Source organism: Schistocerca cancellata, chromosome 4 (genome assembly GCF_023864275.1).
Source record: "Schistocerca cancellata isolate TAMUIC-IGC-003103 chromosome 4, iqSchCanc2.1, whole genome shotgun sequence".
NCBI lineage: Eukaryota > Metazoa > Arthropoda > Insecta > Orthoptera > Acrididae > Schistocerca > Schistocerca cancellata.
The window spans coordinates 112035396-112054477 of NC_064629.1; the positions used below are offsets into that span (position 1 = coordinate 112035396).

At 39.0% G+C, this 19082-nt stretch overlaps 1 protein-coding gene across 1 annotated transcript in view; it reads left to right on the plus strand.

Annotated features, from left to right (window-relative positions):
* LOC126184673 (dnaJ homolog subfamily C member 2) overlaps positions 1 to 19082 on the plus strand; it is a 187341-nt gene that overhangs the window by 101070 nt on the left and 67189 nt on the right. Inside the window, exon 5 of the mRNA XM_049927157.1 lies at positions 17945 to 18123. Within this exon, the coding sequence (XP_049783114.1) occupies positions 17945 to 18123 (179 nt within the window). The remainder of the gene's footprint in view (positions 1 to 17944; positions 18124 to 19082) is intronic.

Genomic DNA, 19082 nt, shown 5'->3' on the forward strand with positions numbered 1-19082 from the left:
TTAGTTAGGTTTAAGTAGTTCTAAGTTCTAGGGGACTGATGGCCATAGATGTTAAGTCCCATAGTGCTCAGAGCCATCCTAGGGAAATGGATAGGTTTAAGTTAGATGTAGTGGGAATTAGTGAAGTTTGGTGGGAGGAGGAACAAGACTTAGGTGAATACAGGGTTATAAATACAAAATCAAATAGGGGTAATGCAGGAGTAGGCTTAATAATGAATAAAAAAAAGTAGGAATGCGGTTAAGCTACTATAAACAGCATAGTGAACGCATTATTGTAGCCAAAATACATATGAAGCCCACGCCTACCACAGTAGTACAAGTTTATATGTGAACTAGCTCCGCAGATGACGAAGGGATTGATGAAATGTATGAAGAGATAAAAGAAATTATTCAGATAGTGAAGGGAGACAAAAATTTAATAGTCATGGGTAACTGGAATTCAATAGTAGGAAAAGGAAGAGAAGGAAACGTAGTAGGTGAATGTGGAATGGGGATAAGGAATGAAAGAGGAAGCCGCCTGGTAGAATTTTGCACAGAGGATAACTTAATTACAGCTAACACTTGGTTCAAGAATCATGAAAGAAGGTTGTGTACATGGAAGAGGCCTGGAGATACTAGGTTTCAGATAGATTATATAATGTTAAGACGAGATTTAGGAACCAGGTTTTAAATTGTAAGACATTTCCAGGGGCAGATGTGGACTCTGACCACAATCTATCTGTCATGAACTGCAGATTAAAATTGAAGAAACTGCAAAAGGTGGGACTTTAAGGAGATGGGACCTGGATAAACTGACAGAACTAGAGGTTGTAGAGAGTTTCAGAGAGAGCATTAAGGAACGAGTGACAAGAATTGGGGCAAGAAATACAGTAGAAGAATGGGTAGCTTTGAGAGATGAAGTAGTGAAGGCCGCAGAGGATCAAGTAGGTAAAAAGACGAGGGCTAGTAGAAATCCTTGGGTAACAGAAGATATATTGAATTTAATTGATGAAAGGAGAAAATATAAAAATGCAGTAAATGAAGCAGACAAAAAGGAATACAAACGTCTCAAAAATGAGATCGACAGGAAATGTAAAATGGCTAAGGAGGGATGGCTAGAGGACAAATGTAAGGATACAGAGGCATATATCACTAAGGGTAAGATAGATACTGCCTACAGGAAAATTAGAGAGACCTTTGGAGAAAAGAGAACCACTTGTATGAATATCGAGAGCTCAGATGGAAACCCAGTTCTAAGCAAAGAAGGGAAAGCAGAAAGGTGGAAGGAGTATATAGAGGGTCTACACAAGGGCGATGTACTTGAGGACAACATTATGGAAATGGAAGAGAATGTAGATGAAGATGAAATGGGAGCTATGATACTGTGTGAAGAGTTTGATAGAGCACTGAAAGACCTAAGGTGAAACAAGGCCCCGGGAGTAGACAACATTCCATTAGAACTACTGATAGCATTGGGAGAGCCAGCCCTGACAAAACTCTACCATCTGGTGAGCAAGATGTATGAGACAGACGAAATACCCTCATACTTCAAGAAGAATATAATAATTCCAATCCCAAAGAAATCAGGTGTTGACAGGTGTGAAAATTACCGAACTGTCAGTTTAATAAGTCACGGCTGCAAAATAGAAGTAGAGAGGATATAAAATGTAGACTGGCAATGGCAAGGAAAGTGTTTCTGAAGAATGCAAATTTGTCAACATCAACTATAGATTTAAGTGTCAGGAAGTCATTTCTGAAAGTATTTGTATGGAGTGTAGCCATGTATGGAAGTGAAACGTGGACGATAAATAGATTGGACAAGAAGAGAATAGAAGCTTTCGAAAAGTGGTGCTGCAGAAGAATGCTGGAGATTAGATGGGTAGATCACATAACTAATGAGAAGGTATTGAATAGAATTAGGGAGAAGAGAAATTTGTGGCCCAACTTGACTAGAAGAAGAGATTGGTTGGTAGGACATGTTCTGAGGCATCAAGGGATTACCAATTTAGTATTGGAGGGTAGTGTGGAGGGTAAAAATGGTAGAGGGAGACCAAGAGATGAATACACTAAGCAGATTCAGAAGGATGTAGGTTGTAGTAGGTACTGGGAGATGAAGAAACTTGCACAGGATAGAGTAGCATGGAGCGCTGCATCAAACCAGTCTCAGGACTGAAGACCATAATAACAACAAGGAATACTCACATACCTTAGTACTAGGATGCTCCTGTTATCCTCAATGGTCACTTCAAAATACAGTATCGAAATGTTACTTTTCATCCCCCTTTATAATCCTTTAATATTCCAGCACACCACCACTCATATCAGCCTCCGCCGACATATTACCTTACTAAAACATTTTGTACCACCTCCTTATCTACACTATTAACCCTTCAGCAACAGCAACAGCTTCAACATCAAGTTCAGCAGCATCAGCAGTTGTAGTATCCATTACGAAAAAGAGCTAGATGGGTCCTTTTAGCGTGTCATTGAATCCAGCTATTCACAGTTTACTTTGAAAGCATGCTCTGCTTGAAGAGAACTGAATGAAGATATACTCCCAAAAAGAATTGTCAAAAGGACAACACACAGTGATTATACACACAATGGTCTATATACCAAAAACTGAAAAATAGATTTCCCAATTGTGATGAAGAGTCAGATACAAGGGTGGTTTGAAAAGTTCGCGGAATAGAATAGGAAAAAAGTACTTACATCACTGAAACCTTTTTTATTTTTCAATGTAGTCTCCTTGTAGAATAGTGCACTTGCTCCAGCGATGTTCGAGTGCCTTGATCCTATCTCAAAAATGAGTTTCCTCCAAGCCTGCAAAATAATTGTCAACTCTGGCTATCAATTCTTAATTTGAAGTGAATCTTCATCCACCAAGAAAAATTTTCAGTTTTGGGAAGAGATGGAAGTCTGATGGAGCCATACCAGATGAATAAGGTGGGTGTGGTAACGATTCGTACCTTAGTTCGTGTAATTTTGCCATGGCAACGGTACGTATGTGGGTGCGCATTGTCTTGATGGAAGATGACTTTCTTCCTTGCGAAACCTGGCCTTTTTCCACATATCTTTTGATGCAATTTGTCCAGGAGGTCAGCGTAGTACTCTCCAATAATTGTTTGCCCAGTGGGGAGATAATCTACAAACAGAATTCCGTTTGCATCCCAGAACGCTGATGCCATGACCTTCCCCGCCAAAGGAATTGTCTTTGCTTTCTTTGATGGCAGAGAATCGGCATGTTTCCACTGCTTTGTCTGTTGTTTTGTCTCTAGGGTATAGTAGTGCACCCAAGTTTCATCTGTGGTCACAAACCGGTGCAGAAAATCTTGATCATTTATCCTAAAATGGGCCAAACATTGTTGCGATATGCCCATTCTCATGCATTTTTGATCCAGCATCAAGAGTTGTGAAACCTATATTACAGATAATTTTTTCATTTCTAATTCTTCAGTTAAAATGTGGTATACCCATCTGGCAAGTGTGAGCAATTTCACGCACTTACAGTCGGCGATCCTACATGACCGTTTTGTGCACTTTTGCAATGATTTCTGGAGTAGTGACACATCTTGGCAAACCACTGCACAGATCATCGTCTAAGCTCTCCCGACCAAATTTAAATCCGTTTGTCCACTTGGCAAAAGTTGAATATGAAGGAGCAGATTCCCCCAGTGTATTCTGGAAATTGGCATGAATGTCCTTTGCTTTCATACCTTTCTTTATCATGTACTTAATCAATTCACAAATCTCAATACTTTTTCCCCCCCAAATCACTATGCAGAAACAACAACAGAGCCACGTCACCGCCACAGCTATCTGCCAGGAGCACTGACGTGGCATGTGTTTATAGGCAACAGTCCAATGAATATCACGTGAGCAACTCGTGCGAGTGCTGACCTCTCGTGTTGACTCTGAGAACATTTCAAACCACCCTTGTATTTTTCACAGTGGGGGAAAAAAAAGATTACTGAATGAGTTTCAAAGGTGGATGTGGTACATTCACACACACCTTCTTCAATATTTAATATTTGGCACCCGTACCACAGGAGGCATAGAGAGAGAAGTGTTGACAAGTTGAGAGATGCAGGTAGTACTGGAGCAAGAGAGTGGTACCAGAGCTGGGTTAACAAATCACACTGATTCAAGTGGGAATAGAAATAATAAAGAAAATAAGTTATTTTTCAAACAGGACAGTCTGCAGAGCCACTCCGGCTGATCAGATTATACAAATGTGGGTGAAAAGATTGAAAAACATATCAGATATGAAACTGCACTGAGCAAAGGAACAAACTTGTGTGATGAAAATAGATACAAAATGAAGGAGAATGGCCATTCTAAAATGCACCACACTTACAGCTAATTACCTTTATTTCAACTTTTCATCTCTTTACTACTGCACCAAAATACTTGTTATCAATTCTCATTAAACACTCTGAGTCTTTACTTTTTCTCAGTAAAGAAAAGTGTGAAAGATGATATGCACCGGTGTCCAAAATTATAACAACAAACTGTTATTTCCCCGTCCCATGTCTAATTCACGATATTGTCTAATTCACGATATAATCATACAAAATGTCAACTAATGTCTTTACAATCATATTCTGCACGGAAGATGGCATTCCGATCAATGCACAACCACGTCAACAGTGATGTCAGGTCACCTATCAAGCGGGGTAGTGTTTGCAGTATAGTTCCTCATCCACAGTCGCTGTGTTCAAAGTCACAGATGGTGCCTCCTGCAAATTCTCAGCTCTGGAGGGCCGTAGAAAGAATGGGAGCAGGAGAGTCTCAAATTGATGTGGCCCGATGGCTTAATGTGAATCATTCTGTTGCTTGTCAGATGAGGCAACAGTATATAGTGACCAAAACTGTATCCCAGAGACGACAACAGGATCGACCAGGTGTGACATCAGAAACAGTGAACCATTTTTGGCTGAAGCGCGCAATGCTACCACCCTAATACTGCACTGCAAGTGGCATCTGACCTCGCAACATCCCCTGGACATATTATATCGAGGAAAATGGTATACAGAAGGCTTCGGCAGAGTGGCTTTTATTGTTGGAAACCTGCTGTCTGTTTACCTCTAGCGTGTCATCACGTAAAGGAATGTCTAGAGTGGAAACGTCAACATGTCACCTGGACAGTTAAACAGTGGGCCAATGTTCTTGTCACAGATGAGTTTTGATTTGGTAATGGTGTGGGTAGGGATTATGTTGACCACTCGAACACCTCTTCATGAAATTGTGCTGGTGAATCAGCAATATTTAACTGCTGTCAAGCACACTGGGGAGATCTTGGGATCTCATGCGCGATTGTTGGGTTGGGTTGTTTGGGGAAGGAGACCAGACAGCGAGGTCATCGGTCTCATTGGATTAGGGAAGGAAGTCGGCCATGCCCTTTCAGAAGAATCATCCCGGCATCTGCCTGGAGTGATTTAGGGAAATCATGGAAAACCTAAATCAGGATGGCCGGACGCGGGATTGAACCGTCGTCCTCCCGTATGCGAGTCCAGTGGCTAACCACTGCGCCACCTCGCTCGGTTGCGCAATTGTTGCAAGGTGCTGTGAGCTCAGACTTTGTATTGATGGACGATAATGCTCGACCTCATAGTGGATGGGTGGTTTTCGGTTTTTATTGGAAACAGAAGATATTGCACTCGTGGTATGCCCGGCTCGCTCTCCTGATTTGAATCCCGTAGAGCATGTTTGGGATGCACTTGGGAGAAGGGTTGCATCGTGTCAGCATCCACCAACCACTCTCCAAGACTTGAGCAGCTGTGCAGGAAGAATGGGAATTATTGCCTAAACATGAGATTGATGGCATCATTCACAGCATGTCCCATCTTTGTCATGCCTGTATTGGTGCCAGAAATGGTCACACCCCATACTGAGCATATTAACCAGTCATCAGAATGTATGTGGAAATCTGTTAAGTTGGGAAAAAATGAAGAACATTTTTGTCTACCATTATGCATGTTGCAGATGATTACATTCTGTATTCTTTACATTGTTCCTACTTTACTATCACCTGTTTATACTGTTTTGCAGCAAAACAAACACAACTTTGCAAAATTTCCATTTGTTGCTTTAATTTTGGGCACCAATGTAGTTCAGAATGACAGAAGAGAAATGTTGATTATATGAAATGAAAGTGATGTAGTGTTTCCAGTAATCAGGTACCTAGTGAATGCAAGTATACCTCACTATCCCAGCCCTTATTCCTGATGCACATATCTGTTCTAGTCGGGTATAATTTTACATATAAGCATTAGGCTGCAGCTTCTCAGTTACCCTGAATGGAATCATATATTCATTTGTAAATTTTGCACTGGCGTTGTGTCTTCTCTCTCTCTCTCTCTCTCTCTCTCTCTCTCTCTCTCCCCAAAGCCTTTTTCTATACTTTTTCCCCCAAGCCTGTTTCTTCTTGTGATCAGATGCTACATTGACAATATTTTGCAGTTCTACAAGTTCAAATAATAAATTATTTGGCCAAATCCCACACATTAGTTCACATGGGTCAAAGATTGTAGCCTCATTTTTTAAATGGTTTATCACTTCTTGAAAATATTCCATATAGTGTGCCCATGCAGTATATTTTATGTGACAGTAGTTTCTACATAACTTGTTTAGCTCTTCCATTATCCTTTCATGTATATTTTCCTTTGGAGAACAAGTGGAAATTTTGATATGTTCAGTGATTTTATTCTACATATAGCCTCAGATATTTTTGACAAAAATTATGAAGCGTTATCCAACAATATGTCTTTCAGTGCTCCTGTTTTCACAAATTAGTGCATTTTTAATTTGTCTGAGAGTACTTCAGCATTAGGTTTTCTAGTCGGGTATAATTTTACATATTTCACAAAACCTTCTAGTGCTACAAACAAATTCTGGTAATGACCGGAACAAATCCACACCTACTGAATCATGTTGGATCTGTGGTTTGACACTATACTTTTGCCCTTGGATAATCTTATAATTTGCCCTAACCTTTTGACAGTGGTCACACATTTCCACCCATTTTTGTACTTGTCACCACATGTTATTAAAAATTGTGTCTCTCTAAGCTTAGCAGTGCTCGTCCTTATACTGTAGTGGTGAAACTTTTTATGTAGGTAATTAACTAACAAATGTACATGTTGCTCCGGGAAACAAATTTTCATTGATTTTTGTCATCTTCCTCTGCCTAAACATATACCCTTTTGCAAGTGATAATAGTCAGCTATCTGGGATACTCTTCTTCTTCTTCCTCTTCCTCTTCCTCTTCCTCCTCCTCCTCCTCCTCCTCCTCCTCCTCCTCCTCCTCCTCCCCCCCACCCCCTCCCCCCCGGAAATGACTTTTGACCTTTTATCTTGCTTTTTTCCCCTCCTTAATTCCTTGCAGATTTTCTTCATTTGGCCTGCCTTGTCTGTTTTCATCATTGTAGCAGAAATATATACTTCTTTATACAAAAATTTATTTTCATTTTTCCTTTTTCCCACTAGTCTTCACACTTCTAAATAAACCATCTGCTACAAAATTTTCCATTCACTTAATATATCAATTTCAGTATCATATCGCTATAAATATAAAGCCTATCTTTTTAGCTTTGTTTTTTCCAACTTATAAGTTTGTGGAAAATGGAAGCTTTCTGATCACCATTAGTAATTACTTTCTGTGCAAATAATATTGTTGGAATATCTGCAATCCAAAGACGACTGCTAAAGCTTCCTGTTCTCGAAGAGAATAATTCTTTTCTACTTGCTGTAGGGTTCTACTAGCAAATGCAATAGTTTTACGTCTTTTCTAGTACCCTTCTTTATCCACTCGCTTTATCCACTTGGGATAGTTCCATAGCTCATTATGCCATCCATGTGCATGATACATTTGTATTTAACGAGTTCCATAAACATTCATCATTAAACAGTTGTCTTGATACAAGTCTACAGTAGCACCCAAATAACCCAAACATCCTCTTGAACTTTTTAGTACCTTATAGCTTCAATTTTCCCAGGATCTGGAAGAATTCTTTCACCACAAATAATATACTTAAGAAAATTCTGTTACCATTTTATAAACTCTGTTTTATCTAATTTTAATTTCATTCTCACTTTTTCAATTGTTTCTTAAACCTTGTCCATTACATATTTCACAAATTGAGGTGGAAATCAGAACATCTACATACACAGTTACACACCTCAATAATTCACCACCCAATACTCGTGACACAGCTCCAACGAAAGTACAGACACTTATTTTCATCCTGAAATGTGTGATTTTTTACTGGTAACATTTGCCCTTAAATAATAATGTTGTGTATTTCCTAGATTTCTTGGCTTGTGGCAAATTCCAATAACAACATATGACTTCCAGAGTAGAGATCTGAAACGGAGTGAATACAAGTCTAATGTTATGGATTGCTTGCACTACAAATCAAGGAGCCACTGTTATATAGGTGCTATACCGACGTTCCATCCTTCATGCCGTAGGTCCATGAGCATGACGAGTCTGAGAAGGGTGTTGCTGTGGTTGCGTAATACTTGACTGTTTGTTTCGTACTAGTGTGGTGGAATGATGCTAACCATGACTAAGACTGCTGTAGATTTGTTTTAATAATTAATCACCTTTTAGAGAATACGCTTCACCCTCTGCCCAGTTTTCTTGGACCGTCGTCACAGTCTCTCTCTCTCTCTCTCTCTCTCTCTCTCTCTCTCTCTCTCTCTCTCTGCGCACTTGTGCTACCATCCATTCCTCTCTGCTTGTTGTGTCCATACATCCATCCGTTACTTCATGGCTTGTGCTCTACCTTTCTCCCTGACAAGATTCCTCATCTGTTCTACTGTACACACTTTGCTTTTTATCTTATTCTTCACTTCATCCAGTAAAAACTCAAAGAACAATATATTTGTATTGCAGTGTGTACTTCGGCCATTTGTATTCACGAAAACCTTCCAAGTTGCTGTTAAACATGCCTATTTTAACTTTTCTCGTTTTGCTTGCCTCATTTGTAGTATTGCTATTTTTATTTTTAGAAATTCTTGTCCCCGTAATACATGTGCATAAAAGGTGTAGCTCATGAGTTTTATAGTTCCTGCTTCCAATTGTGCAAACTCTAGTAACTTTGACAGGATGTAGCTTCACATATTTTGTACTCTGGATTGTATGCCCAACTGCTGCCTAGAATGGAGATCGGTATTTTCAAGTATGGGTGTTTACAGTCTATAGATAGTATCTAGCTCTCTATTGCTTTGCCTGTTTGGTGGCACATAGTGTCAACTTCTTGCCCCCCTACCACTATTGTTATTTCTGTATATACTCCTGTTCTGGTGACATTAATTTTTCACATGTTAGCAAAATATTCAGTCTTCTTGATGTGTGTATCAACAGCTCATTGCCCCCATTGTATGGTGAGTTGTTACTTTTACTCTGTTTATTATGCAAATCTATAACTTACCTTATCATCAGTGTGCATAGTCTTCATAAAGAGCTAAGTAAATTATGTTAAATGAAGTGTGCTAATTTGTTACGCGGCTGCTATGTTTTTTTACCAGTGTTGCTTATAACGGGACATTCTCATATTTTATCATAAAAAAGTATATTTTTGTTAAACTAATTACAAATTATTTTCTTTGTATTGAAATAATAATAATAATAATAATAATAATAATAATAATCAATTTGACACCACAACACAGAAGAGACCAGGATGCAAATGGACAGCGGAGCGAAAGAAACAACACTGTGAACACATGAAGAAAATTTGGGCTCAGAAAAAACATAAACAATCATCATAAAGGAATTCAAGTTCAAACTCTCTCTTAAATGGGAATAATCGAAAATAATAATAATAATAATAATAATAGCACGACTATTCTGGCTGTAGACAGGTCAAATGTCATCCCTCAGCCAATGGCGTCATGTGAATGCAATATGGAAGGGTGGGGGTCAGTACATCATACTTCTGGCTGTTGCCAGTTTAGCAGACCTGGTGCCACTACTACTTGGTCAGGTACCTCCTCAGTTGGCTGAGTGCATGCTGTTCCAGCACTCCCACAAAGGAAAAATCTCTTTCAATACCTAGAATCGAACCCAGGTCCTTTGCATGGCAGTCAGCCACTCTGACCATTTGGCTATGGAGATAGACTTGTATATACTACTGAAGTGCTTGTTGCCAAATATCAAGACAATTTTTGTCATTCTGAATGGCTGCTGTGATGAGATTGAACAAATTGCTGTCCAATACGTGTTTTCTGCCTACTTGCACTCTATGTGCTATAGTATCATTTTATGTACATTTTTCTGCAAGTAACCATCTTAAATCTTTTAAACTGCATAGAACTGCTATTATCATGACACTTTTCAAAGCTGGTGAACAATCCAGTATAGGCCCAGGAGTTAGCCATTTGAGGATTATATTAACAATATAAGGAATAGAATAGAAGACCCATTGAGTTGCAGACAGACACAACAAGCACAACAGGCACAACAAAAAGACTGATACACATGCAGCTATCGGCCAAAGGCTTCCTCAGCAAAGAAGACATACACACATTCACACAAGCAAGCACACATCAGGCACACTCGACGTCCACCATTGACGGCTCTGACCGGTTCGAGCTGCATGTCAATTGCAACAAGGACGACAGACGGCAGGACGAGCACAACCAGAGTCCTCCACGTGAGGGACCTATTACCTCTGCTACGTCACGTGTGCAGAACTGGATCGGCATAAATTCCTGCGTGTCCCAGCTATATAGGGCAGTGCAAGCCAACATGTCAGGAGTTCGCTCCACCAGAGCTCTGTGCCAATTCGTGTGCCAGCACTTAGCAGCCAACCAGTCAGAGTCCGGTCGGAAGCCAACTGCAGTGGGTCTTATGACTTTCCAGTGATGTCCCGAAACATACCTGTTGGCCAACTACACCAGACACTCAACCTCTGTCGTTAGGGATTATCAGTGGCATAGTCTTCACGTCCCACTATGTTTATTCACTATGTGTTCCAGGCATATGCCTGTTAGTATCTGAGTAGTTGTATTATTATTTTTTTATTGAGAAGAGTTTTTCCTTATTATTAGAGCCCTCTACTGCTGTTGTAATAAACCCTTGTTCTTGTTTACCTGTGTCTTATAATTTCTTATTGAGCATCTCCTCCTGGGAGACATAGCGCTTTGGACCTTGAGCTTTCACATTAGCAGTTTCCTCCTGGGAAGAGAAGAGAAAGAGGAAAATAAGAAGTGGTTCAAATTGTGAACGGAGGGAGAAAATGCTCAGAACCTTTCGTGTGTGTGTGTCTCTCTCTCTCTCTCTCTCTCTCTCTCTCTCTCTCTCTCTCTCTCTCTGGAGTATTACTGTCAGAGTGCACCCAAATGATCTGAGTGATAAAACAAGCCCCTGTGTATTATTCTCAGCAGTAGCACATTAGAAATTGTGAATGTTAAGCATTTTTTGTTGTTGTTTTTTCATTTTCACTGAAATTTCAGTGTTGGTTGTGTTAATGTAGATGATGTATTGGAAGTACTTTTCCAATTTGTGGGAATGGTGTCAAATGGCGGGGATGGGGTCAAATGGTTTCTCAGGCTTCCAATGCACATTGATGAAGTGTCTCTGCATTAAGTTACCTTCACACTGAAAACAAACTCCAAAAAACTCAGCTGACAATGGTTTTCAACTTAAAGTTTACTTTATCTTTCAGCTATTGTCAACAGTTGTTTGAATTCGCAAGTTTGAAAAACTACCGCATTTACTGGAATCTAAGCCGCACTTTTATTCCGGTTTCTGTAATCCAAAAAAGCTCCTGCGGCTTAGAATCGAGTGGAAAGTAAGCGGAAGTTCTGAAATATGTTGGTAGGTGCTGCCACAACTAACTTCTGCTGTCGAATATATGTAGCGCTACACAGGCATGCTTTGCAGACACAAAGATAAATACTGGCGCCAAAACCTCTACGTCAGTAAATAAATTAAAAAAGAGGTGGAAGACGAGCTTTTTTTCTCCTCCCCGAGTTTCGACCACTGCATTTTCATACATTATCCAACGAAGTAAGTACAAATTCCGTATTGTTCATCTTCGAATGTAGCAGCATTTCGATGTACTACGAAAATCCGACTGGCAAGACTGTTTGGGATGTTTGTCAATATGGCCAACTCTACGTTATGAATTTTTTCCTACCTGTGAGAAGACGTGGTTGTTAATAGGAACTTTTATGAATTGTGAATCACATGCAGTATTCTCTTCACCATAAGAATAATATGAATATAAACATTTTGTCATGTATTCTTTCGTGTTTGCTGCTATCTCATTTAAATCCTGTCTGCCTAATAAACTATGAAACTAGAGTGAGACAACAGCAAACGCGAAACATACCATGTCGTGTTTATATTCGTATTATCCTTATGCCTAATAGTAATACAGTCAGAAATGAAGCACGGCAATTGACTAGATTTTTAAATCTAAGATGACTAATTTCTGTGCAGAGTGTAATGTACTAAAGAGGCGTCTGCAAAGATTTTCAAACAGAGAAAAATGTTCGCCAATCTCTCGTTCAGAACATCTTCTATCATACGCAGTCTATTATTTGGTTCTTGTTGATCATTATTAAAGAAAGCAGCAGTGTAAATAACAACAAATAGCAGTCTCTTGCCATTGTTTCGCTAATGAGACGATTCCTCTCTTTTTTTTAAATTGTAAGCTTGGTAGTGTGCACAAAAGCAAGCCATGCCGCGAGCGGCGACAAGCCGTAAACACTCATTATCAGAATGTGACAAACAATGCATGACACAGTACAGTAATGCATTTTCAGCTTAGAGTGACGTAAACACCTACAACAAAGAGAACGGCACTTATCAGATCAAAGAAAAAAAGCATTCAATTCAAACCAGATGAAGCACGTGAAAAAGAAAGGGTACCCGTATAAATACAGACGGGGCACCTGACGCATAGCAATGGCTACCTGGTAGAGCTTAACTGCTAAGCTTACGACTCGAACCAAACTACTATAGCTGTATCGTCATTCATTCGACCTAAATTGTGTCTCATATTAGAATGGACCAACTTTGTTTTGTTTTGGAGGTGTGGCCTAAAACTTTTCTCTCCCCTTGAATTTCGAGTCTCAAATTTCAGGTGCGGCTTAGATTCGGGAAAAATTTTTTTCCTCGATTTCGAGTGTCATTTTTCAGGTGCGGCTTAGATTCGAGTAAATACAGTAGTTGAGGGAAGTTTTGTCTTGAGTTTTTAGTTTGTGGTCAGTGAGCAAAAACATGGCAGAATTGGGTGACTGGCACATGCATGTTGCCGTGTTGTCTGCTTTGTTTCTTCTGTGTGTTTACACAGTGGCGACTCCCAAGTGCTCCACAGAAGCAATTGTTCAGTTTTTATTAGAAATTGATATTAGGAAACCTCTGTGGGATCCTGATTCAATAATTGTATAAATAATTTTTTTCATTTTAACAGTGTTTTTATTTTAAGTTTAAGACAGTGACATCTACTATGTTAATTTGGGTCTTAAAATATATTTTTCATACTTCCTTTCAGAGGGTAATGATGCTGTCAAGATAGTGTATCAACATGTAGGTGCATGTATTTAAACTGTTTCCAGCAACTTATATTTTTAACTCGGAGAGTGAAGTACCTACCAACTACTATGGTAATCTGAGGCCTTGACAATAACTTTGAGTTCCTTACCTTCAGGTTGTGGGATGCTGGGAAGGAATTTAATATGTAGTATGAGCGGATAAGTGGATGTATTAATGTGTTAAGAATGTATAAAAAAGTAAAATAACAGTACCTACTTCTACAAAATCCTTGAGTACATTTACAGTAACCCAGCACCCTCTAGGGGTTCACTAATCTTGGCCAGTGATATCAATGAGAGTACATTAAACTTTTATAATTGTCACCTGTTGCCAAAAATCAAAGGGTTACAAGAAGCTGCTCTGCTGGTGATACTGCAACTCTAAACCTTGTGTCTTTCTGTTGAATATGTAGTGCTATTAGCTTCAAGAGTTCTTTGAATTGCTCATGCCATACTGAGAAAATTCTTGAAACTTTGCCCTTCTTCAATGTAGATCTCCTTCAATACAGGATTATAAGCTCTGTGGGTTCCTCTTTATAGTGAAACTTTCTAAACCCCATGCCTCTTTTTTCGGGTTGATTCGACCACAGGTATCCTTCTTTGGGTTGATTTTTGTGACAAAGAATTACATCAAGAATTATAGTACAGAGTGCTATTGCATCTTCAAAGCCAGAGTCCATTTTCTTTTTTTTAAAAAAAAGAAAAAAAATGTCTGATGAATGTGTGTGTTTAAAAGAGTTTGAAACTGTTGTCAGCATTTTGCAACAATTGTAGGTTTACCAAACTTGGAGCAGTTGTGTGTTTCTGTTTGTTGGATTTGGTTTTCAGTGTGACAGTTTCTTTAAGAATTCCTCTTGCATTAATGTCTTGTTTTAGAGGTCTGATGTATAACAGTCTGAAGGATTAAGATCAGCGGAACATTCAGACCCTGGAACTGGTCCTCTGCTGCTTATGTGTCCCCATATGCAACCACATATTTGCAGGGTTACATTGTGTAGCAGGTCCTTGTAGACAGTACCTGTAAGGCATGCTGGGGTAATATGTGAACATACTACTCAGTATCCTGCAATTCTATAATAATAATAATCTCAAATTGCCACTGTTGCCTAGCCTGGACTGCACCACAAGGGTTTTCAAATCCCCACAAATATTGTTATAGTTCCTGCTTGTGTAGAAGCAACCAACTGCAGTGACAAGATACAGGGCATGTATTTGGAATGATGGCATTTCAAATCCCTGCCCAGGCCTGGTAATTTAGGTTTTCCGCAGTTTTCTTAAATTGATTAAGGTAAATGTCATAATGATTCCTGTGAAAGAACATGGCTGGTTTTTCTTCCACGTCCTTCTTCAGTCTGATCTTGTCCTGTGTCTCTAATGACCTGGTTGTTAATGAGATTAGAAATGTAACCTAAAATTTTAAAGTATTTCCGATATATCCTTATAATACAGAATAAAACTTGCAAGTCACCTGAAAGATGATAGGCATTGCTCATAAGTGTCACTCTTTTTGATAGTAAGTTTCTATTTCTGGGACTGGGATAGGTGGTTTTCTAGCTGCACTGAATAGTTCTGGCGACAGAAACTGTTCTATGTGTACTAATAGCTATATGCGTGGTTACAACTTTTGTAGGGGCTAGTAGGTGTGGCACATAGGTTGAGTGGATGATAGACTGCTACCACAGCAAGTGAGAGGTGGATTTGGGATAGTGAAAATGTTGGTTTTGAGCATGCTTTAATGTTGTAGACGTTACAGTATATAATACTCTTGACAAAAAGACTTTGTGAAGATAATGTCTTTATAAAAAGAAAATAATCATTCAAGATTTCATATCCATAAAGATACGGTTGGGCTGGCTTGTACATATCTTCGGTAGACACAGCTCTTTTACAACTGATAAGATACATACAGAAGTAAATAGACATTACTCTTATGTTTCTTAACCACAATGGCTAAACTGTCAATCTCTATATAAATTTAATAAAGTATCTCAGTCTTAATATATGTGAACTCAAGTATGAGGCGTGTTTTTTTAAAGTAAGTACCGTTCTGAAATTAAAAAAAAAGACACGCTAAGATATCTCAATAATTTTATTCTTACATGAAAGCCTGTACCTTAATCTTCTTTTCTACATAATTTCTGTCAATATTGAGGCACTTGTCATAATGTTGTACCAGTTTTTGAAAACCCTCCTCAATGTCTTCTGTTCGGAATTGAACGGCGCAGATTGTGCAATGTCTTACAGTAAGCTGCTGCATTGATTGTCTCATTACGAGGCAGAAATTCCACAAGCAATACTCCTTTTCTGTCCCAAAGAACTGTGCACAGATTTTCCGGGCAGAAATTGTTTGCTTAAACTTCACTTTTCTGGGTGAATCTGAATGCTGCCGTTCCATTGACTGTTGCTTTGATTCTAGTGTGATGTAGGCCACCCATGTTTCATCACCCATAACAATTTGGCTTAAGAAATCATCACCGTTGTTGTGGTACCACTCAAGGAAAGTCAATACAATGTCTAAACGTTTGGTTTTGTGCACATCCGTCAACATTTTCAGTACCCAGCGTGCGCACAGTTTTCGGTAATTCAAGTGCTCTGTCACAATGCCATACAAAACACTGTGAGAAACATCAGGAAAGTCATCCCGCAAGGAGGAAATCGTAAAGCGTCTGTTTTCTCTTACCTTATTGTCCACTTCCTGCACCAAATTTTCATTACCAACCAAAGGATGCCCACTCCGTTGTTCATCATGCACATTTGTGCGGCCATCTTTAAATGCTCTCACCCACTTTCTTACCATTCCATCACTCATAATGTTTCCTCCGTAAACTACACAGATCTCACGATGAATATCGATCGCTTTTAGGCTTTTAGCACTAAGAAATCTTATAACAGCCTGTACTTCACAGTTGGCAGGACTCACGATTATCGGAGGCACCTTAAACACTCAGTACACAATGTAAACAAGGAAGAATCAGACGGTAATGGCGCCAGTGTGTAGACAACAGATGTAGGTACCCAGTGTACATGCGCAGAACACCGACTGCAGCACTGCGGCCGCGGTGTGGCAAAACGGTACTTACTTAAAAATCACGCCTCGTATTTACGGTAGTAATGTGTACTAATTTGTATTTCTCCTGTTTTTGTTTTATATTTATGTTTACATAAAATTATGAAAGTTGACATGTAATTTCTGTTCAGATTAGTTATTCTTCTGGCATACTTGTAACAGGAAGTGTGTCAGTGTACAGTACAGTATTTTGAATTTCATCTGCATCATATACCAATCTAACACCCAAACCTCCAGATGTCGGACATTCAGATCGGTACCAAATGTTCTGTGTCAATAGAGTATCAACCAAAACACCAATTTAGTTCATGCTGTCGTCCATAAGAACAGGCATAAATGGTAATTAAAAGTCTCACCAGAACTACAGAACACAGGAAAAGTGTACCTGTGAATCATTGTTCCATAGATCTTGTGTGGGTGACTTGGTCGAGCGGAGGTCGTCATATGAAAGGTCCCGCATTCCACCCTGCTAATGGCAAATGTTTTAACTCTTCATGCGTGAAACTGTTATATGGGAGAACATTTTCCTGACATTAAAAGGACTTTTCGGAGTTTTTAGCAGTCTGCAATTCACTTAGTTAGTTGGAAGTAGCAGACCTATAGAGTACATTCATATCATACGTGCAGAAGTAGTAGTAGTAGTAATAATAATAATAATAATAATAATAATAATAATAATAATAGACTGCAGATGGCAGTGCCGCCATACATCAGATATGCGTGTTGTGGCTAGAGTCTCGTGTTTGTGGAAAGACATGACGAAAAGTCCATTTACATGTCAGGAAAATGTCCTCAGCAGGGTTTGAACGCATGACATATGACAATGAATGCTCTACCAACTTTTTTTCTTTAATCCCATTTTGTTCATTGTACTTGTTCGGGGCAGACATCCTGTGACACCTGTTCAAGTTCAGCATTGATCCATTCACTCAGTCTTTTTATTACAGAGGGCAGCTAACCATCTGATCAAACACGGCAAGCTTATGAGCCAGCACCAACTCACCCATGCAGGATCTACAAAACAATGATTCATAGATACACTTTCCCTGTTCTCCGTAGTTCTGGTGTTACTTTTAATTATGTTTATGCATCTTACACTTGATGACAGCACATAACACGAACTAAATTGGTGTTTTGGTTGATACTCTATCAACATACAAAATTTGGTACCGATCTGTGTGTCTGACATCTGGAGGTTTGGGTGTAAGTACATGTTGAAATGAACCTGTGAATGTAGTCAGTTTCATTCACATTCAGGGATTATGATTATCTTTCCAATTTCTTCCCTCTTTCTGATATTTTTTAGAAATTTTGTTTTATTCTTAGAACCCATTATCTTTTCTCTAGGTTTTTGCAGAGGCTTTTGCCTTAGAAGCTCGTTTCTCAGAAAAGTTGCCTGTCCCTCCAATAGGCGGTCCAGATGATCCAAGAGAGAGCGTAGAAAAGTTTTATGATTTTTGGTACAACTTTGAGTCATGGAGAGAGTTCTCGTACCTTGATGAAGAAGACAAAGAGAAAGGACAGATGTGAGTATCTCATTAATACTTTGAGATTGCTTTGTAATGGGAGAATTCTGTTGGGGCAGATTTTTGAGTGATAATGTGATGCCAAATTAATCCATATTATTTAATCTCCCAAGCAGCTCAGTCAATGTTAGGAACAGATACTGTACATAAAACATTGTAAGTAAGTTGGACTTGAAGTTTTCAATTTTGAAACCAGGGGTGAAAAGAGAACACTGTTATTTAATGTCTTGCAAGTGCTACAATACACATACATTGCAGGCCAAATAATCCATACTATTTGGGACTCATGTTTCCCCGTGCTACCCAACTATAAGATCATCATAAACAGAACATTACCTCTTTCCACCCCTCCTCCACCCCCCACTCCCAAATAAATTCCGGGTAAGAAAATTAAAAATATCTACCATAATGAGTTTAACATCGTGTACTGTAAACTTGCACTAAATGTTAGCTGCTTAAACTATGGTAATAAAAGAAGTGTAAAATACATAGAAACAAAAGGTTTAATATCAAGGACTCCCTAAGCTAGTTTAATATCAAGGACTGCCTAAGTTAGTTTAATATCAAGGACTGCCTAAGCTAATGATCTGTGATACAGTTTTCTTTACCAGCACCACCATTATCATCTTCATTTGTAGACCTATTGATGTTTCTTCCTTGCTGATCCTTCTCTCATATTAAACCATCTTTTGAGTCATCCACAGAATTGGATATGCAGCACTTTTTTTAAAAAAAATCCTTGTACTACATATTTTCTTGAAATCCAACTCGGGCAATAAGTATCAATTTCTCATCAGATGTACTGAAGGGTTGTTTATATTCCCTGACAGAGATGGGGCATTATCTGCTTGAAGAAGCTGTTCATTCCTTTTAGCAGCTTAGGTGGTTTCCTTTATGTTCATTCCTTTTAGCAGCTTAGGTGGTTTCCTTTATGCAGATTTCCTGCTTACAGTCTTGAA